This window comes from Sinohyriopsis cumingii, chromosome 6 (genome assembly GCF_028554795.1).
Source record: "Sinohyriopsis cumingii isolate HCF-2022 chromosome 6, ASM2855479v2, whole genome shotgun sequence".
In the NCBI taxonomy this organism is placed as follows: domain Eukaryota; kingdom Metazoa; phylum Mollusca; class Bivalvia; order Unionida; family Unionidae; genus Sinohyriopsis; species Sinohyriopsis cumingii.
This window is the reverse complement of record NC_142966.1, coordinates 2,861,182-2,883,674: the sequence shown is the minus strand read 5'-3', so window position 1 is coordinate 2,883,674 and position 22,493 is coordinate 2,861,182. Positions and strand designations below refer to the sequence as shown.

Here is a 22,493-nt window from a genome sequence, read left to right as displayed (position 1 = left end):
TATATGTGAAATGATAAATATTCCAAAAAGTACATGTATACACAGATACATTTATTACTCGTAAAGTTTTCTTTGATACCAGTACATGTAAATCAGTATGGTGGATTAACAAATTTTAACATTACAAGGTAATACACAAATAAATGGCCTTCTTTATTTCTGTAACTGCTACCACAAGCTATAATGCAATAGAGTATTGAATAGAGAATGCAAATGTATGGTTGTAATTTATTACCTTAGCATTATGGAATTGGATAAAGGGTTCACCAACAGTTTATTGTGACAACTTGTTTTTGTATACTTCTATAAATTTGAGTATTGCTGAAAAGTGACATAGCGGTTATTTACAAAGATGCTTACTTTGCCCAATAAATGTGACTTTTTTACATAAAGAACTACACTTTGGTGAAGAAACTTTTCTTCATAAAATTGTTTTAGTTAATTCTATTAAATTCATGTAAATAGTGCATACTCTGACTGTAAACATTTGAAAAATGAAGGACTTTTCGTGAGGAAGCTTGAGTCCTCAGTCTTCATGAAATAAGTCTCATACTTATATTTTCAGGTGTGATGATTGTTCTGTCATTAGAGTGAATGGAAGAATGAAAATGGCCACATTCATGTACAAATAGGATGCACATGTACTACACCATTTCTCATAACTATTTGATGATATATGTCGATCCCTTTTTAAAAAAAAGGGGAAAAACCAGCAACCTTAATAAAAGAGTAAAGGGGAAAACCAGCAACCATGGCACTGGAGAATCTGAGATCACATGTCCTGAGAGAGAAAATAAACAGAGGGGACCTGTCAGCAGTTGTCAGCATCCTGGAGAATGGACACATCAACCTGGAGGAAAGGGATGAGGTGAGTTTCATATTTTGCTTTAAAGATGTTTGCCTTCATAAAATCAGTGTTGTACTGCATGGTTCAAAATAGCATGATCTCAGCATTATGATGTAATCAATATGATGTCATGAGATACCTAACCATTTTTTAGTGTTATGAACTCAGGGACGGATTGTATGCAAAATGACATGGTTGTCACTTTTGACTCTTATTAACCAGTGGAAAAGAATTTTTTTTAATTAGTTTAAATATTCACAATAACGGCCCTGTGAAAGAAAATGAGGTGGTTCAAAAACATATGCAAGATGGGGATTGATTAGCAATTTATGTCCTGTTGTAATTTGGCTGTAAATTCTTGATTCGGAAAAGTGATATGATTTCAATAAATGTTATTTAAAAAATATTCTTTTACCAGAAATTCACTTTTCTATGTCTGTTTTTTGAGGGGGTATATGAATTTGAATGGAACACCAGCCTATAGAGGACTCATAGTACTAATTCAGTTCGCACAGTAAACCTATGCAAACACCATGGTATTAAAAAGTCAATAACTTAAAATTTTTGAGTGCTCATGATCAAACCTATATTTATCAGTATAGATGAAACCTGGATGTCAGCGTCTGTGTAGAGGAAAGGATATGAGCTGCATCATTTTCTGGACCTGCATGTGTTTGAAGCATCTGTTTTCAGTTCTGCACCAAAGAGTCAAGTGCTAATTTTAGTAATGAGTGTTCCAAACTCAAGACTGTTAAAAGACTGAAATTCCATCAATAAAACAATGTCTCAATTTTTTTCCACTTACAACTAGGATAAGCTCTCAAAAGATTCTTTTTCCTACAACATGACTTACATTATTAACCAATCCTGGTCACCAAACCCATATATACTATATTTTATGTTCACTCATTTCCAGACTGATTCCCATTTTTCCATATAATTTGTACTGTGTGTCCTAGAGTTTTAGTGATTTTAGATGGCACACCAACCTATAGAGTTTTAGTGATTCTGGATGGCACACAGACATATAGAGTTTTAAGTGATTATGTGATGGCACACCAGCCTATAGAGTGTAAGTGATTTTGGATGGCACACCAGCCTGTAGAGTTTTAGTGATTTTGGATGGCACACCAACATATAGAGTTTTAAGTGATATGTGATGGCACACCAACCTATAGAGTGTAAGTGATTTTGGATGGCACACCAGCCTATATAGTTTTAGTGATTTTGGATGACACACCGCATATAGAGTTATAAGTGATTTTGGATGACACACCCACCAACCTATAGAGTTCAAGTGATTTTGGATGGGTCTAAATGAAAATGGTACCAATCTGGCATCCAGTATATCCACCATAGCAGTTAATTTGAAAATCTTGTTATCAGAAATGGTTTCAAGATTCAGCCATTTAAATGAATAAATTGTTCATTTTCCCAGAAATTCTTTGGAGCCAGTAAAGCATCTGTCCCATCAACTAACTCTTGTTATTTTTGCATCCAATGAACTTCTGTAGTAAATTATAATAACATGTTGCATCAAGAATAAAGTATTTATTTCATCTCAGGGAAAATCTGTCAGTGTGAAGTAGTAGATAGAAATTTAGCTATGGAGTAACGTCAGTTTTCATCTGTCCTTCATGATTAGTCAACCACTGATACTTACATGTCTGAAAATAACTTGCTGTGAGGCCATGGCAACTGTAAATGGGAATTTCAAAATACCAGATTTGATTTAATGTTGCATCAATTTATCCTGTATTATCTTTGTTACAATTTTGTGATTCTTATACAAAAAGAATCACTGAACTTTGTTTAGTCTTTCTTTAAGTAACAAATAAACACCATCTATATCATCAGATAAATGGAATTATGTATTTACATCCATATCATATGAAATTGTTTGTGATAATGCTGGAAATTTAATTAGCTTGTGTGTTAAATATTTCAGACTGGCAAGACATTCCTAATGATTGCCTGTCAGTGTGGAGAGTTGAACATTGTACGAGAGTTGATGGAAGCTGGTATGGACCCCAATGCTGTGGACAATGTAAGTTGGGTATCATTAGGCATTAGGCAGCATTAGGCATTATAATAATAAATAATAAATAATAATGACCTTATTTAAAGAGGGTAACACAAATAGCTAAAAACTAATCTACCTTGAGGCCCTCATACAAAGGAATTTATTTATTTAAGCTGCATCTCTGAAGCCACTGGATATATTGGGTTTGGAAGAAGGAAATAGAGTGGGCATTTCTAATCTCAGCTGGAATACTATTCCAGAGCAGAGTTCCAGAGTATTGGAAACTTTTTTTAAATAACTCCTTATTTGGTTTGGGAATTTTATACTGTTTGGTAGCATTGGGTATCATTAGGACTTTATGGGGTCCTAGTGATCAGCTCTCTGATGTTCTAATCATTATGCAAAAGTGGTAGAAATATAACGAACTTCAGCATGGGAATTTTCTTTGATATTCTTCATGAAGCTTAGAATTTTGTTCAAAATATGAAATATTCTTTTGATTTATTTTTATAAAAAAAGTGCATTGTACTCTTTTTCATAGGTTCATTCAATCACATGCTATTTCTTTGAAAGTTTAATTTTTTTTCATTCAATATTCAACACATATTTCTTTATTTGGGTTTGATAAGCATTCATACCAACATTGCTCTACTGTCTTGTGTGCTAGGGAAAGGCATTTGGCTCCCATTTCCTTCAGCATGATAGAGCCAATAATGTGTTAAAAATACCATTAAAACAAAGAAGAAAAAAAAGAGTCAAGCAACCTTCCGAGGAGATATGCCACTGTAGACTTTTCACCAAGTTCATTGTAATAAGCAGATGCAAGGAACAAGTGATATTTGTATTTCCAGTGCTAACATATGTTGAGTGGTCTTTCCATTACTGATATATGTCGAGTTGTCTTTTCAGTGCAAGCATATGTTGAGTTGTCTTTCCAGTGCTGATATATGTTGAATTGTCTTTCCAGTACAAGCGTATGTTGAGTTGTCTTTCCATTTCAAATATATGTTGAGTTGTCTTTCCATTGATAACATATATTGAGATTTAGATATCACTGTTAGATGACAGTGACTTTTACAGTATCATGAATATTTTAAAAACTGCTTTTAGGTAGTGAAAAATCAAACAGCATACTAGGGGTAAATGAAAACTTCTGAATATTTTCCAATAACCTCTTTGTTTCTTTGAATCTGTCAATAAATTTAATGCTGATCAATTGATAAAATAATGTTCTTTAGAGAAATTTGCAGCTGCACTTGCAGATATGTGCATGTGATGTAGGTAAATGACATATATGCCTGTGATGTAGGTAAATGACAGATATATGCCTGTAATTTAGGTAAATGACATGCATGTGATGTAGGTAAATGACATATGCATGTGATGTAGGTAAATGACATATATGCATGTGATGTAGGTAAATGACAGATATATGCCTGTAATTTAGGTAAATGACATGCATGTGATGTAGGTAAATCACATGCATGTGATGTAGGTAAATGACAGACATGTATGCAATGTAGGTAAACTGCAGACATGTCAGCTTGGTAATTGATACACATGTCAGCTTGGTAATTGATACACATGTCAGCTTGGTAATTGATATACATGTTAGCTTGGTAATTTAGACACATGTCAGCTTGGTAATGGATACACATGTCAGCTTGGTAATTGATACACATGTCAGCTTGGTAATTGGTACACGTGTCAGCTTGGTAATTGGTACACATGTCAATTTATTTAGATGTATCACATTGTAACTGGATGGGGCTGAGAATGTGTTACAGGTTTATTTAGGTACATCACATACATTGTAACTAGATGGGGTCTGAGAATGTGTTACGTATCTGATATAATTTGTGAGATAAGAATTTCACATTTGTTTTTCTCATTCATTTTGTTTTGGGTCAGAGAAATGAATGGGGATATGTTACTTTGCTAGGATTTCCTCTTCTTGTCTCTTGCTCTGTAGTTATAAAGTCATATGTCAGCTTGGTAATTGATACACATGTCAGCTTGGTAATTGATACACATGGCAGCTTGGTAATTGATACACATGGCAGCTTAATAATTGATACACATGGCAACTTCCTAATTGGATAGGTTATTGTTGATGTTGGTTGGCTGGATTTTATAAACAGCATTTTTAACACATTATTTTCCATACCATGCTGATGAAATGATAGCCAAGTATTTTGCCATGGACTCAGAGCACCATCTTAGAGGGCCTGGGCAGGTATCAAACCATCTGACACTTAAACTTAAATTATTTAGGTGTGTCACACCCGTTGTAATTAGATGGCATCTGTGAATGTGTTACATTCTGTTTTTGGTGTATTGTATTGCACACATTGTAACTAGATGAGGTATAAGAAAGTATCACAGGCTTTTTTAGGTGTTGACATATTGTAACTAGAGTGGGTCTGCAGATGTGTCACAGTCTTAATTAGGTTTATCGCACATTACATGATTATTTAGGTGCATCACACACATTGTGACTAGATGGGGTCTGAGAATGTGTTACATATCTGCCATAACAATCTGTGAGAGAAGAATTCCATGTTTGTTTTTCTGATGGGGATATGTTACTTTGCTTGGGGGGATATGTTACTTTGCTTGGATTTCCTCTTGTCCCTCTTGCTGTATAGCTATAAAGTCACTGTTATTTATGTTGATATATTGATCAATGTTTGCAGGACAACTGGAATGCCCTGCTGTATGCAGCAAAAGAAGGACATCTGGAGATAGTCATTGAGCTTCTGGATAGGGGAGCTAATTTGGAGCACAAAGACATGGTGAGTTCTTGAGTTTGGGCACTCAGTTTGACAATTTTAACAATTGTAATGTTGCAGGAAACACTTAGTAATGTGAGAGGTATTCAGCTTGGATAGTTCAGATGGTACACCTTCAAGTAAGCATTGATTGGGGCTTCAATCCAGCCAAACATTTTCTGTGTCTGTAAAATTTGGTGGCAGTAGTGGTGTTTTACATATGTTATAAACAACAAAAATTGATACCCAAGTCTAAGGAGGTCACAGCCATTGCTCATAAAGAAGGGAAATATATTGTTGAAGATAAATAGATAAACAGGAGTTGTTGTTTTTGTAAACATTTCATGCTTATATATATATATATATATATATATATATATATATATATATATATATATATATATATATATATATAATAATGCTTTATTTATAGAGGGTGACTCATTAGTCAAGGACTATTCTCCCTAGAGGCCCTCTTAAGTAGAGTATAACAATGCACATTATATGAAGATGGCAATAATTATTGTTTATTTTAACATGATTAGTATTAAAATACTAAATTCCATTATCTGTTAGAAACACGTACATGCTCTTAAATGCTCAAATATTTTCAGCAGATTTTACATGTAGTGGAAGCTTATTCCACAGAACTGTACCAGAGTATTGAAAACTCTTTTTAAATTGCTCTGTTCTTGGTTTTGGTATTAGAAGGTTTTCATGTGATATTGATCTCAACTGCCTTGTGAAAATCTATCCTGTCATATATTGTGAACCATTTGAGTTCTATAAATAATGCTTTTGAGGGATGATCAACAGATGCATCTAGAATTACACGTGCTGCTCGTTTCTGAAGTTTATAAATCCTGTCAAGCTCAGATTTAGCACAGTTTCCCCATACATTAGAACAATAATCCATTGTTGGAAGAATATATGACTTGTAGTATAGATTGCGAGTTTCCATAGGTAAATATTTCTTGATTCTGCTGAGAAGGGTAATTTTGGATGACAGTGTTTTACAAAGCTTATCAATATGGTCATTCCATAATAAATTATTATCTACAGACACACCTACAAGCCTTTCATGTTTGACATTTTCTAATGGATGATTATTTATTGCAAGAGACAGTTTTGGGTTCCCTGACTTGTGTAGCTTTTGTGATGTCCCCAAATTCATACATTTTGTTTTACCTTCATTAATTACCATCCTATTTTGTTGTGCCCAGTTTTGGACTCTGATAAGGTCTGAGTTTAATCTCATTTGGATAACTTCAGTATCAGAACTAGATGTATACAAGGTTGCATCATCTGCAAACAAATCTGTGTTTGTGGATTCATTATTTAATGGTAGATCATTGATATAGATAAGGAAGAGGAGAGGGCCCAAAACTGAGCCTTGAGGGACTCCTGAATGAATAGTGCAAGTTTGAGAGCTAATATTGCCAATGCTTACTTGTTGAGACCTTTGGTTTAGGTATGATCTAAACCAGTTTAAAGAAGGATAGTCAAACCTATAACATTTCAACTTTTGCAGCAGAATTTCATGATCAACAAGATCAAAGGCTTTCTTGAAGTCAAGGAAAACAATCCCAGTCATATGTCCATTATCCATTTTTTTCAGCCAAAGATCAGTTAATTTGGTAAGTTCTGTTTGGCACGAGCGGTACTTTCTAAATCCTGATTGAGCTTTATGAAATAGAGAGTATGTTTTGAAAAATTTATAGACCTGAATGGCTACATGCTTTTCAGATAGTTTTGACAATACAGGTAGAATTGATATTGGTCTGTAATTTCCTGGATCTTCCTTTTCTCCTTTCTTAAAGATAGGTGTAACCTTTGCACATTTCGATGTATATATATATATATATATATATATATATATATATATATATATATATATATATATATATATATATATGTATGTGTGTGGTATTTTCAGACAGCAAATATAGTTTTGTCAGGAAAGTTTCATGTCTATATTTCAGTGTGGGTGGACAGCCTTGATGTGGGCCTGTTACAAAGGGAGAGAAAATGTTGTGCATGAACTACTGGACAGGGGAGCAAACCCCAACGTCAAGGCAGAGGTGAGTTTAGTCCCCTCATATAATATTTAAATACCATGGCCAGAAAGTGTTCATACTTCTTTCCATGTTTTGTGCAAGAACACACAAAAATATATTTTCTTCATGTCCCAACTTCTAGGTCAGTCAACTTGTCAAGTCAGTGAGATGTTTGATTTTTTTTTCTTTATCCCATGTTGGAAGCATCTTACTGATTCACAGGAAGTGAGTTGATAGAGCTCTCAACAACTAGAACTGTCTGAAGGATAGCAGATTTCTTTCTTTTATGCCTAATAATATAGCCAGCAGGTCTAACACGGACTAAAGGTCTGATACAATGTACAAACACATGTACTTTTTATTAGAGGTCATGCGAAACAATGCAGTTGAAGCTATTATCCTTAAAGTCAATTACATTGACTGAAAATTGTTTCAGGGCTTGGTGCCAGGAATGGCAGTACCATGGTTGACTAAGTAAATCTATTGTATACATAAATGACAAAGAAAATTAAATTAAATTAAAAAGATTGACTGGTATGACCACAAAGTGTCATCTTTTGTTTCAGCCCCCTAAATAAGTGCATTATATTGAGATGGAATGTATTGTATATATTTTGTTATTTCAGTCTTAACAAATATCACATTAGTGAGAACCATATATAGTGTCATGAGCCTATGCTCTTGCAATAAGTAACAGAAAAGAGTGAAGACAACAAGCTTTGTAAAATTTAGGAATCATTTATTTCCCTAGAATACAAAGTGAAAAATAAGAAAAAGAAGAACTTTAGTATTGCAAATTAACTCCATTAACTCCAAAAAATAATCTTAAAATCAAAACACAAGTCCTATCAATGAAAAGTTCTAAGTGAATCTCAGTTCAGATCCCGATGAAATTCAAGATGGAAGGTGATGACGTCATTAATAACCTACAAAGTGCAGATGTGTCAACAGTCTCTTGTTGAATCACAGAAAATATTATTCCTGTTTTGAATTCTGTATTAATTCCAATGAATGTCTTTGTCCAAGAATTTTATCAAAGCACTTTTGTATTTCCAGGGAAAACAATCACTTGAATTTAGTAATTTGAAGAAAAATAAAATTCATCCCAAACTGGTCACAACATAATACAACTTAACGTTTCAACTGCTTTAAGCCCAACTGACTATCCTTTATCAAAAACATCAGTTATACGACTAAAATACAACACAAAACAGATTCCCTGATGGGGATCAAAAGTTCATCCTTCTAGAAAAAATAGAAGTTTGTTACCAATTGACACTTTATACTTGTCACGTAGTCCAGGTATGACCTTGACTCAACTTAATGATTCTTACTCTGAGAAAGATTTTAAAAAAATTAAGAAAAAGTTGTTTACCAAAACTGTCATTGATTTTGGAACAAGGTCAGCAACTAGTTACAATGTTTTATGAAGCTGTTATTAGTTGTTTACATCAATGAAATAAATTTTAAAAAATAAAAAACTAAATCAGGTCAAACAGAACTGAACTCAATTATAGACAAGGTAAAGTCAAATAAACAGTGTTACATTACAATAGCATGTAATGGAAAAAAAATTAATACTAACAAACAAACAATTTAAATTAAATATTAATAACAATAGAATTAATTTAAAGTTCTCCAGGTAGTAAATAATTGGATGAACATGTTCTTTATTTGCAGATCAGCATGACGTGTTTAGCCTGGGCTGCAGGTAGAGGGTACACAGAGATTGTCAAGGCTCTGCTTCAGAAGGGAGCAAAGGTCAACATTACAGATAAGGTATAGTCCTAGTTAAACCTTACACGTTAAAATTACTGATAAGGTATAGTCCCAGTTAAACTTTACAGGTCAACATTACAGATATGGTATAGTCCCAGTTAAACCTTACATGTAAAAATTACAGATAAAGTATGGTCCCATTTAAACCTTACAAGTCAGTATTACAGATAACATATAGTCCCAGTTAAACCTTACAGGTCAACATTACAGATAAGGTATAGTCCCAGTTGAACCTTACAAGTCAACATTACAGATATGGTATAGTCCCAGTTGAACCTTACAAGTCAACATTACAGATATGGTATAGTCCCAGTTGAACCTTACAAGTCAACATTACAGATATGGTATAGTCCCAGTTGAACCTTACAAGTCAACATTACAGATATGGTATAGTCCCAGTTGAACCTTACAAGTCAACATTACAGATATGGTATAGTCTCAGTTAAATCTTACAGGTCAACATTACGGATAAGGTATAGTCCCAGTTAAACCTTACAGGTCAACATTACAGATAAGGTATAGTCCCATTTAAACCTTACAGGTCAACATTACAGATAAAGTATAGTCCCAGTTAAACCTTACAGGCCAACATTACAGATAAGGTATAGTCCCAGTTAAACCTTACGGGTCAAGATTAAGATAAGGTATAGTCCCATTTAAACCTTACAGGTCAACATTTCAGAAAAGGTATAGTCTCAGTTAATTGAAATCTTACAGGAAGGTTTTACCTGTCAGATACTGAACCATATTTCATCCCAGGAGAATAGACCAAATCTGTAATCTCCATCACATGTTTGGTGCTTTTTCTTCCCAGGAAAAGATATCAAGTCATTGATTGAAACTGTTTCAGAAGAAAATGAGTAACTGTTACCCAGAAACTTGACCAGTGGTGATTGGACTTTAGAGACAGAATGGATGGAAATATGGACCTATAACCTCACTGAGACATTAGTTACTTGGCTGAGATTTATGCAGAAAGTAGTGACCCTAAGAAACAACCAGCTTCTTTGAAACCAACTGCATGGTCAATTATGAGGAAAGAAAAGAAGTCCTTACAGTATCATAATGGCTCACCTGTTGTTGAGTTCACTGAACTGGACATAATGACTGGTCAGGGTCTTGCCAAATATATATTCTATCCCAGGGGCCTGTAGTTCAGTGGTCAACTCACCAGACTGATCTGAACTCAATGCACATGGCAAATAAAAGGGCTTGCAATAGCTTGAAGCACTTAATCAATACAATACCTTGTATGTTATTCTACACAGGTACTGTTTACTGATCTTTGTAGATTGTCCATTAGTTTTTGTGATGGACTGTTGTTTGTAGACTGACTGTTAACTCAGGTTTGTTATTGCTGCTCCTCATCTACTTGGAGAATTGACATGAAACTTTATCTGTAGGTAAAGTTGGACCTAAATGTAAATGGTGCCACTGAATCAATATGATTAGCACAGTGTCCTGGTGCCACTGTGTAAATGGTGCCACTGAATCAATATGATCAGCACTGTGTCCTGGTGCCACTGTGTAAATGGTGCCACTGAATCAATATGATCAGCACTGTGTCCTGGTGCCACTGTGTAAATGGTGCCACTGAATCAATATGATTAGCACTGTGTCCTGGTGCCACTGTGTAAATGGTGCCACTGAATCAATATGATCAGCACTGTGTCCTGGTGCCACTGTGTAAATGGTGCCACTGAATCAATATGATCAGCACTGTGTCCTGGTGCCACTGAATCAATATGATCAGCACTGTGTCCTGGTGCCACTGTGTAAATGGTGCCACTGAATCAATATGATTAGCACAGTGTCCTGGTGCCACTGTGTAAATGGTGCCACTGAATCAATATGATCAGCACTGTGTCCTGGTGCCACTGTGTAAATGGTGCCACTGAATCAATATGATCAGCACTGTGTCCTGGTGCCACTGTCTAAATGGTGCCACTGAATCAATATGATTAGCACTGTGTCCTGGTGCCACTGTGTAAATGGTGCCACTGAATCAATATGATCAGCACTGTGTCCTGGTGCCACTGTGTAAATGGTGCCACTGAATCAATATGATCAGCACTGTGTCCTGGTGCCACTGTGTAAATGGTGCCACTGAATCAGTATGATCAGCACTGTGTCCTGGTGCCACTGTGTAAATGGTGCCACTGAATCAATATGATTAGCACTGTGTCCTGGTGCCACTGTGTAAATGGTGCCACTGAATCAATATGATCAGCACTGTGTCCTGGTGCCACTGTGTAAATGGTGCCACTGAATCAATATGATCAGCACTGTGTCCTGGTGCCACTGTGTAAATGGTGCCACTGAATCAATATGATCAGCACTGTGTCCTGGTGCCACTGTGTAAATGGTGCCACTGAATCAATATGATCAGCACTGTGTCCTGGTGCCACTGTGTAAATGGTGCCACTGAATCAATATGATCAGCACAGTGTCCTGGTGCCACTGTGTAAATGGTGCCACTGAATCAATATGATCAGCACTGTGTCCTGGTGCCACTGTGTAAATGGTGCCACTGAATCAATATGATTAGCACAGTGTCCTGCATAAAATCTTGGTATTACTCTTGAACTGATGGTTTTCAAGTCTTATTAATGCAACTCCATGATTTATGGTTATATCAGCTTGTGTTTTTCACTGAAAGATTACCTATAGTGTCACTTGACCAGAGAAGTCAATGGCAGTTCATTGCAAATGAAGTTTATGCACCGCAATCCCAAATTTATACCAGCATTTTTCACATCCAAAGATGATTTTTGACACCATGTGATAATCATAGTTCAAACTTGAGCCCTTTTCTTAGGTGATAAATCTGCACAACATTGTGTACTAAACAGGCTGATGCAGTTGAAAATATTTGTTGTCCAAGCGGTTTTGAGATATTCTACTTGCCCTGATCCCCATGTTTACTTCTTTGGGAGCTAGCTCTTCTTCCTAGCCAGCTGTTGGTATTTTACGATCTGCATACTGCAGAGAAACTATGGGAGGTGTACATGCCTCATATCAATTTAAAAAAACGACACAAGTCTGAAACACCTAGTTTACAGATATATCCATATCTTTAATTAGTAAACAATAATAGTTGAAAAAGTAACATCGTAGCGTTATGTTAAGAAATACGACAGGGACCAATTTACGAAACTATCCTCTGACACCAAGATAGCTGGGTAGTTTAGCTACCATTACCTTCCCTTACCACCACTAGGTAGCTGGGTAGTTTAGCTACCATTACCTCCCATTATCACCCATAGGGGGCGCTCACCAGTTATTATGTACTATTCAGAGAGTGATGTATATAAGGTGAAGTTTGCATTTGTAACATGCACAATGGAGATAATGTTGGCATACATCTATGCTACTTTTATGTAATGTGGCTGACATTTCTTTAGGTGAAGTCTGCATTTGTAACATGCACAATGGAGATAATGTTGGCATACATCTATGCTACTTTTATGTAATGTGGCTGACATTTCTTTAGGTGAAGTCTGCATTTGTAACATGCACAATAGAGATAATGTTGGCATACATCTATGCTACTTTTATGTAATGTGGCTGACATTTCTTTAGGTGAAGTCTGCATTTGTAACATGCACAATGGAGATAATGTTGGCATACATCTATGCTACTTTTATGTAATGTGGCTGACATTTCTTTAGGTGAAGTCTGCATTTGTAACATGCACAATAGAGATAATGTTGGCATACATCTATGCTACTTTTATGTAATGTGGCTGACATTTCTTTAGGTGAAGTCTGCATTTGTAACATGCACAATGGAGATAATGTTGGCATACATCTATGCTACTTTTATGTAATGTGGCTGACATTTCTTTAGGTGAAGTCTGCATTTGTAACATGCACAATGGAGATAATGTTGGCATACATCTATGCTACTTTTATGTAATGTGGCTGACATTTCTTTAGGTGAAGTCTGCATTTGTAACATGCACAATAGAGATAATGTTGGCATACATCTATGCTACTTTTATGTAATGTGGCTGACATTTCTTTGGGTACTGTACTTGTGGAAATTGTGCATGATCTAAGAACACGGTATAACAAAATGGATGCTCCCATGTGCTTTACAAATTAACCAGAATTAATCAGAAGTACACTAACTTTAGCAGTTATTAAAATAGGGAAAATGAATTTTGCTGAAGTAGACAATAGCAGCTTCTGAAAGTGCAATGAACGAATTACAAAATATCTGAAAGGTAACAAAAGCTATCATCTCTTTTTTTCTACAATTTACCTCTGAAGTCCAGGAAGTGAACATGACCATGCAGAGCTAGCAGTTTTTTTATACGAGCACATCTTAAGTGAGTCCAAGCTGTATACTCTAGAACAGTGCTGTCCAACTTTTTTGACACCATGGGCTACTGAAAACTGTTTTTCTTGAAGCCGAGGGCTGCATCAGAAAACTGAAAAGCAATAACTATATAGCTGCTCAAGCTCTGGTGGGCCATTTAAAATCAGCCCGTGGGCCTTGGATTGGACAGCACTGCTCTAGAACTTAAATTACACCCATCAATCATGCATCAAAATAAAGGGAATTAAAAATTCTTTTAACAACACCAAAGATATACAAAGTCTTTATTCTATAGCCAATATAATCAATCAAATCAAACCTCTCTGCACCATCTGGTGCTTGAGGCGACAGCAAGGGAGCACCATTTTGGTCTGTCGGCTGCTGTTATGGGGGTGGTCTGCAGGGTGAGGCCTCTGGTCCTGAGTTCTCGCTCCACGGTACGGCGCCAGGTCTCTTTGGGTCTGCCACGGTTCCTTTTCCCCTGTGGAGTCCATCTCAGTGCCACCCTTGGTAGTGAGTCGGGGGCATTCTGCAGATGTGGCTGAGCCATCTCCATCGACGAGTTGCAATGGTCTCAGCGATGGTGTTTGCGCCCGCTCTGTACCGGAGTTCCTCATTCGAGATCATGTTTGGCCAGAAGATCCTCATGATCCGTCGCAGGCATTTGGTCTGGAAGACTTCGAGCTTGCGTTCTATGTTAGCGGTGGTCTTCCAACACTCTGACCCGTACAAAAGGACGCTCAGCATGTTGCTCTTGAAGATACGGATCTTTATGTGGGCGCTGAGGTTTGTTGTCCTCCAGATGGGCTTCAGCATTGCGATGGCCTGGTTGGCCTTGCTGATTCTTGTGGTGACTTCCCTTGTGCAGTCTCCATCCGTGGCGACCTTGCTGCCCAGGTACATGAATTCGTCTACTTCTTGCAGAGGCTGGTCATTGATAGTGATTGGGTTGCCCTATAGCTAATATAACCAGTGAAGAAATCCTGGGAAATTCTCTTTCTTTAAAATTCTAACCCTATGCAAAATATGAAACTGTAGAGCGCCACCTAGGTAGCTGGGTAGTTTAGCTACCATTACCTCTCCTTTACACCACTAGGTAGCTGGGTAGTTTAGCTGCCATTACCTCTCCTTTACACCACTAGGTAGCTGGGTAGTTTAGCTGCCATTACCTCTCCTTTACACCACTAGATAGCTGGGTAGTTTATCTACCATTGCCTCTCCTTTACACCACTAGGTAGCTGGGTAGTTTAGCTGCCATTGCCTGTCCTTTACACCGCTAGGTAGCTGGGTAGTTTAGCTGCCATTACCTCTCCTTTACACCACTAGATAGCTGGGTAGTTTATCTACCATTGCCTCTCCTTTACACCACTAGGTAGCTGGGTAGTTTAGCTGCCATTACCTGTCCTTTACACCACTAGATAGCTGGATAGTTTAGCTACCATTACCACTCCTTTACACCACGAGATAGCTGGGTAGTTTAGCTGCCATTGCCTCTCCTTTACACCACTAGATAGCTGGGTAGTTTAGCTGCCATTACCTCTCCTTTACACCACTAGGTAGCTGGGTAGTTTAGCTGCCATTACCTCTCCTTTACACCACTAGGTAGCTGGGTAGTTTAGCTACCTAGCTGGATATAGTACACATCCTTGGCACTCATTGATTGCTTATTATAAGACACTTATCTTGCTTGTTTAAGTAACAAGAGTCGTAGTTGTATTTGAACACGTTTAAGTTATTTTCCATTTCGTTTCTTTGTTTTTGTCTACAGGGACACACATAATCTATGTTTCTCTTGCAAAGTGTTCTTCCACTGTTGTTATTGTCATATGTGAGCACAATTGTTATTTCCAATAAGTGGTCATACTTGTCATTTCGACGTTTTCCAATAAGTGGTCATTCTTGTTATTTCGACGTTTTCCAATAAGTGGTCATTCTTGTCATTTCGACGTTTTCCAATAAGTGGTCATTCTTGTCATTTCGGTGTTTTCCAATAAGTGGTCATTCTTGTCAGTTTGACATTATGTGCTAAGGTTGGTGAGGACTTGCATGATTCTTATCTTCCTTGAACAAAGTGTTCTTTCAGTGTTGTTTTTCTTTTGTTATATGTGAATACGATTGGGTTGTTATTTCTGACATTTTAGTTGCTGTCATTCTTTTCTTTTTGGATTAAACAATGTTAATGTTATGCACCAAGTATTGAGGACACTCAGGATACAGGAGCTACATGCCAGGTAGATGATTAACATTGTAATAAAGATAGGGCACCAAGTAATGAGGACACTCAGGATACATATCTCACTTGTACAAAGTGTTCGTCAATTTCTAACTGCATTGTATGTGTGATGTTGTCAAAAGAAATTTGGTCCACAGGTTTGCAAAAAAGCTTGAAGAGGTGGGTCAAATCTTGGTTTGCTGATAGTGACATAACCTGTAATAGTGGCTTAGAGTTAAATGGAGAGTCCTTCCTTATTTCAGCAGCCCACTGGTTGTAAGTCTTCCCACATGTTTGAGTATGGTGTTCAGCCCTGTTGGTTCTCCTCCCACTTCCCATCTCACCCATGGGGTATTTATTGGATTTTGATGATCCATCCTCCTGTGTTGTATGCTGCTGATCTCTCTTAACCTGACAGTAACAGCCATCCTTCCTCCACAATCAGTGATCAAGAATCAGTTACCTTGGTGAGCAGTGCCAGGCTGGCTGTAACAAATCGCATGTGGAGAGCCAATCCTTTCTTTTTGCCATGTAGACCAATCAGACAGTTGCTGAGCTGTCTACCCAGTAGACGACTGCACCATCCATCTAGGTGACAGCTAAGCCAGTCATCCAGGCAGCATCTAGGCCATTTTTCCAGGGTATAACTGAACCAAAAAGCTAGTACACTTACTGGCAATTCATGCCAGTGAAAAAACCATGTATCACTTTACCTGCTGCTGATGCAATCACTGGCTCATTTTGTTGTTGTTGACAGATTACCCCATGTGACATATCTGTTGAGTAGATACCATACAGCATATGGAATAGTGATTGATGTTAGTGCCCCCCCCCCCCCAATGAGTAAGTGCAGGGATATCCACAGTCAGTTTGTATATTCCTACCTCACCACATAGCTTCAGGAGTTTCACCTTTGTGTTGATTATGACAAATGTACAGAAACTGGCCAATCTCTTGAGCTTCCAATATCATCAGCTGCAAGCCAACTTGAAAGTTTTGGTAGACTTGGAAGATGATGTCAGCATCACTCCTTCTGATTGCACTATCATTTGGCAAGCATCTTTCAGACAGAATCCAGGATCCAGGGAATACCAGGATGTTATTTTACAATGACACTGGTACTGCAGTCAACCTCATGACACAGGTACATCACTCACTCGGACATGTAAAGCACAGAGTTGCTGAGTTTTGTCAAAATTGTTGCAGTGGTTAATATGGCAAGACCGCTGTTTATGAGGTAGAGCACCAGGGTGGTGCACAATATGAAGGCAACTCCTATGATGCTCGTTCTGGCAACACTAGCAATTTTTGCCATGCTGAAATTTGGTAGTGATCATTCGTGGGACTTCTTAGCCGTAATTGCCAGTGTAATTAACAGGGCTACCCACAATTAGATGACAGCTTTGACAGATTTCAACCTGGTATGATGAGATACATGTTTATGCTCATCTTCACTAATGTTGCATGATTCCTTTTCTCTCCATTCTATGTCCTTTGTTACACAATTGCTGTTTAATGGTAGAACCTTTATATACAGAAGCAGGCAGCATGAAAAAAAAAAAACATCAGTGGGTATTGGCAGGCAGCATGAAAACTGCCATTCCAGCATGTATTGGCTGGCAGCATGAAAACTGCCACTCCAGTGTGTATTGGCAGACAGTTCCTTAGGCATTCTGGCTAAATCAGTGTCAGCTGCAATGGAGAGAAGACTGAACACTGCTCAACAGCAGTTTGGACACAAGTCGAAATGCAGATGGCCAGATGTCCCACAATTTCTGATTGAGTTCAATAAACGGGATAGAAAACAAGGTTTCTTGTACCCCAAGCCTCCCAGTAATCATCAGTGACTTGTCACCTCAACCATTTGCCTGTCTTTTAGTGCCAGATGCTTTTCTTTCAGCATGCTTGGATTGATGAAGACATAGGGACATCATGATAGTCCCTGGCCCCCCCATTCCTCCCCTTAGATTGACACAAAAGAGGCAGAAGGTTGTGAATTTGCCATCCCTGCATTCTTTTTAGATGCTGATATAGTTGCAGAGTTTTTGACTGATACTGGACATGACAACATTGTAGCTTAGCTCAGATGTCAGATCAAAACATTGCAATGGTTTAATATAATGACCACAGTTTTACAATGTGGACAAGAATGTTTTCCACTCCACCTCTAAATTTGTGTTTAATTTTGCGGCAGCATGATCTAGCAATGATATACCAGTACATTTTTGTGACAAGATGAATTGCCCACCTTTGTCTCTTTGAGCACCATCATTCATTCTGGAGGGGTTTAGTTCTGTGCCTGTTGCCATTCTCCATTTTTGGTACCAGAATGATACAGACATTGAGGGTTAAAAACTACCAACAGATTTTCCCAGGAAAATCCCTACTGGGTCAGACTAGCTCAAAACAGCTGAAGTCAAAGATTTTTTAGTCCAGGCTAGACAAGCTTCCTCTTCACTCCAGACTCTTTATCAGTTTTGGATATAATCTCATGACCTAAAAAGGCTCTGAGCTTTGAAAGAGTATGAGGGAAAGTGGTGCATTTTCTGGGATTGGCATAAGATCAACAGCATCACCCCTTTCAGTACCTGAATCCCATAGTTGGCTTTTTGAGGTGAAAGAGTTTGCTCAGAGTATTATCAGAGGCTACTGCTTCATGGTATCCAGCTTATTCAGGCATCATGGCAAATGAGATGGTGATTTTAATAAAAATCTATCATACCTACTAGCCAGTTTAGACTTGAAGAGGCCAAACTCTTCCACCCTGTGCCCCAAATGGAATCTTGAATGGGTTTTGATGTGATTCAACTCAAATCACTTTGAGCCTCTCTGCCATTACCTTGCTGAAGTTGCTATCATATAAGACATGCTTTCAGATAACTTTGCTTCAGCATACAGAGTGAGCGAGTTGCACGACGTTTCAATGGACTTGAACTCTCACCAGTTCAGATCAGATGGTTCTGTGGTCTTAATGATACAACCAGACAACTGTTGCTAAGAATAGGTTGCCATCTATGGGCAGTCACAGAATGGGCATGTTTTATGTATTCATTTGGTAATGCAGGACCCAATCCATGTTCTCAAGCATTACTTGAAGTACATAGAGACAAATTGTTGGGTGCAACATCTCTCTTCTTTTGGTGAAGACCAGGAAAAAAGATATAACCTTGAAAGCCCATACTTCTTTGGTGAGGTGACTAATAGCGTACTTGGAAGTCTCAAAAGATCAGACATGTCTCATGAAGGTTTCAGCTTGATATGAGTGGTTTAGGTATACCTCATAGAGATTTCAGCTCATGAGATATGAGTGATTTAAACATGCTTCCTGAAGGTTTCAGCTCATGAGACAAGATTTTGACATGCCTCATGAACGTTGAGCTCATGGGATAAGAGTGATTTAGACGTGCCTCATCAAGGTTACAGCTCATGAGGTACAAGTGATTTAAACATGCCTCATGAAGATGTCAGCTCATGAGACAAGATTTTGACATGCCTCATGAATGTTGAGCTCATGGGATAAGAGTGATTTAGACGTGCCTCATCAAGGTTACAGCTCATGAGGTACGAGTGATTTAAACATGCCTCATGAAGATGTCAGCTCATGAGACAAGATTTTGACATGCCTCATGAATGTTGAGCTCATGGGATAAGAGTGATTTAGACGTGCCTCATCAAGGTTACAGCTCATGAGGTACGAGTGATTTAAACATGCCTCATGAAGATGTCAGCTCATGAGATAAGATTTTGACATGCCTCATGATTGTTTAGCTCATGGGATAAGAGTGATTTAGATGTGCCTCATCAAGGTTTCAGTTCATGAGATAAGAGTGATTTCCACAAGCCTTGCAATCAAATGTAACATTGCAATCCAAGTCTGTTTGCTGGCATCAGGCTTATCCAGTTTTTATCTCTGTGCTAATGCTTTGCAGAGATGAAAATATAATCTGGTGGATCCAATTGCTGCATCTCAGGCAACCACCAGAACCACCACTCACAGACCTGGAGTTATTGCTTTTGCCGATTTTCCCAACATTTTTATTGGTAAGAATAATTTATTTATTTTTTATTTGTGTATGATTTTTGTGGGTTGTGTGATCAATAATTTGGCTGTGATGGAGGTAGAATGCTTAGCATTTCTTCCCTCATTACATATTTTCCAGTTAATGTGTTCAAGGAATAATTCAAAGATAAAAGCAAATTGTTAATTGAATTATGTTTTTTATCGCAATACTATAATCCCTGCCACATCTCCCTGCAAATGCCACCATCCTCGCTGATATATCACTGCCAGCAAATGCAGCATCCTCACTAACATATCACTCCCTGAAAATGAATGCATCCTCACTGACATATCACTCCCTGAAAATGCAACATCCGCTCAAACAGATCACTCCCTGAAAATGCAACATCCTCGCTAACATATCCCTGAAAATGCAACATCCTCACTAACATATCACTCCCTGCAAATGCAGCATCCTCACTAACATATCACTCCCTGAAAATGAATGTATCCTCATTTACATATCACTCAAGCTAAATATACCATAGCCACCTAGCAGTTGTAGGTGGATGTAATGGAAAGAGCTTCTTCCCCTTCCTTTATCTGTACTTGTATAAAGTCAGGAAACAGTAAATTTCTCAGCTTTCTACAGTCACTTGGTTCAGGAAGTATAGTGGACCTTCTTTCCTACCTTTAATATGATCTGCTAAGTATTCTAAGAGAAGCATAATTTACTAAAAAATTTGCTTTTAAAAAACTGCATGTTATGTCATGTGCTTCACCTTTGTCTTTCAGTATGGTACAACACCTCTCATATGGGCATGTAGGAAGGGTGCTTTGGAAATCGTCAAGTTATTGCTGAAAGAAGGAGCCAGTGTTGATGTTACAGGAATGGTAAGGCCTCTTCACAGGGAACCATATTAATTGTTTATATGAGGCATCAAACTGATAAACTGATAATTATTAAAACAGGTTTCATTAAAATATTATGATAAGATGAAATGCATGGTGCAAGAAAATGATACCCAATCTTATGAACACAGTAGTTGGCATTAGTAAAGTTGGAAGTGATTGATGATGTTCAAAGAAAGTATCTCTGATAAATATAATGTCCATGCCGAAACTCAAGATGCTGTATCTTGAAAGCTTTTTTGCTCAAAGCAGCTGCTCTTTAAGAATTCCTGTTTGCTGATATTCTGGGAGAACTGTCTGAATTACTGGTTAATTATACAAGTTTTAAATAAAAAATATAATTCTTTTTTCAATGCAGTTTATTTAGACTCAAGCATTTGCATGGTTTTTTTTTTGTTGTCCAAGGACAATAGCAGTGAAATATTTGCTTTCAGTATCAGGATGCTTGTATCCTACATCAGCTTTCAAAATAACTGTCACTCAGCTCCTCATCAAGAGCTTTCTTTTATTTTTTTTAAAATAAAATAACAGTCCTATCATCTCAGTCAATCTTGCTTTATCAGTCAAATCCAGGACAGAGGTAGCCACTTAATGCAAAGCAAGAGGTAATTATAATGGTATCTCAGTATTTATATGTCAAATCTAGGACAGAGGTAGCAACCTAAAGTAGAAAGGAGGAAATGATAATGGTATCTCATTCTTTATCTGTCAAATGGAGGATAGAAGTTGCAAGCCACCTAAGTCAGAAGTTGGTAATTATAATGGTATCTCAGTCTTTATCTGTCAAATCCATTACAGAGGTAACCACCTAATGTAAGCAGGAGTTAATTATGATGGTATCTCAGTCTTTATCTGTCAAATCCATGAAAGAGGTAACTATCTAATGCAATCAGGAGTTAATTATGATGGTCATCATTACTGGCGGCTCTGTCTTGGAAGAAGTCGTCTGTCTCTGGGGTTTTGGCTGTGCAGGCCTATGTGTGAGTAAAGCCCCTGTTGCAGTTGGTACAGATGTACTGGGTAGTCTGAGTTGCTGGGATTGCTGCTGTACTCTTCTTTCTCTCATGTTTCTTTGCTGCCAGCTGGCCTCTCCTCGCATCAGCGACTGCTATGTCCTTGTGGACCGTCAGTCTCCAGGTGCCTTGGTCCAGTTGTTGGGTGAAATGTTGCATGCCTTCATGTCCCTCTTGCTTACATCCTTGAAACATAGTAAGAGGCAGCTGACTCTTCTGGTGCTAGTTGCCAGCTGCCAATATTGGGTGTCCTTTGGCACCCTCCCATCCTCCACGCGTTGGATGTGTCCCACTCATCGAAGGTGGTGTTTGCTCAGCAGGGAGTACATGCTGGGGATACTGTCACGCTGCAGGATCTCGGTGTGTGGTGCGCAGTCTTTTCAGTTGATTTTCAGGATGCGTTTTAGTCACCGTAATTGGCAGGAGTCGAGTTGGCACTCTTGCCTCATGTAGGTGCTCCAGGTCTCACTTCCATAGAGAAAGGTGCTGAGAACGCAGGCCTGGTAGACTTGGATCTTGGTGTGCCCTGTCAGCACATTGTTTTCCTCTTCATTAG

At 37.9% G+C, this 22,493-nt stretch overlaps 1 protein-coding gene across 2 annotated transcripts in view; it reads left to right on the top strand.

The window, feature by feature from the left end:
• The window catches only part of LOC149796278 (kinase D-interacting substrate of 220 kDa-like), a 144,702-nt gene that overhangs the window by 15,832 nt on the left and 106,377 nt on the right, over positions 1-22,493 (top strand). For both annotated transcript variants that reach the window (XR_016421651.1, XM_089960916.1), the window contains exons 2-7: positions 566-868; positions 2,796-2,894; positions 5,567-5,665; positions 7,624-7,722; positions 9,379-9,477; positions 20,808-20,906. Coding sequence is in view for 1 of the 2 variants with exons in the window: in XM_089960916.1 (XP_089817042.1) it covers positions 752-868; positions 2,796-2,894; positions 5,567-5,665; positions 7,624-7,722; positions 9,379-9,477; positions 20,808-20,906 (612 nt within the window). In the remaining variant the exon portion in view is untranslated. The remainder of the gene's footprint in view (positions 1-565; positions 869-2,795; positions 2,895-5,566; positions 5,666-7,623; positions 7,723-9,378; positions 9,478-20,807; positions 20,907-22,493) is intronic.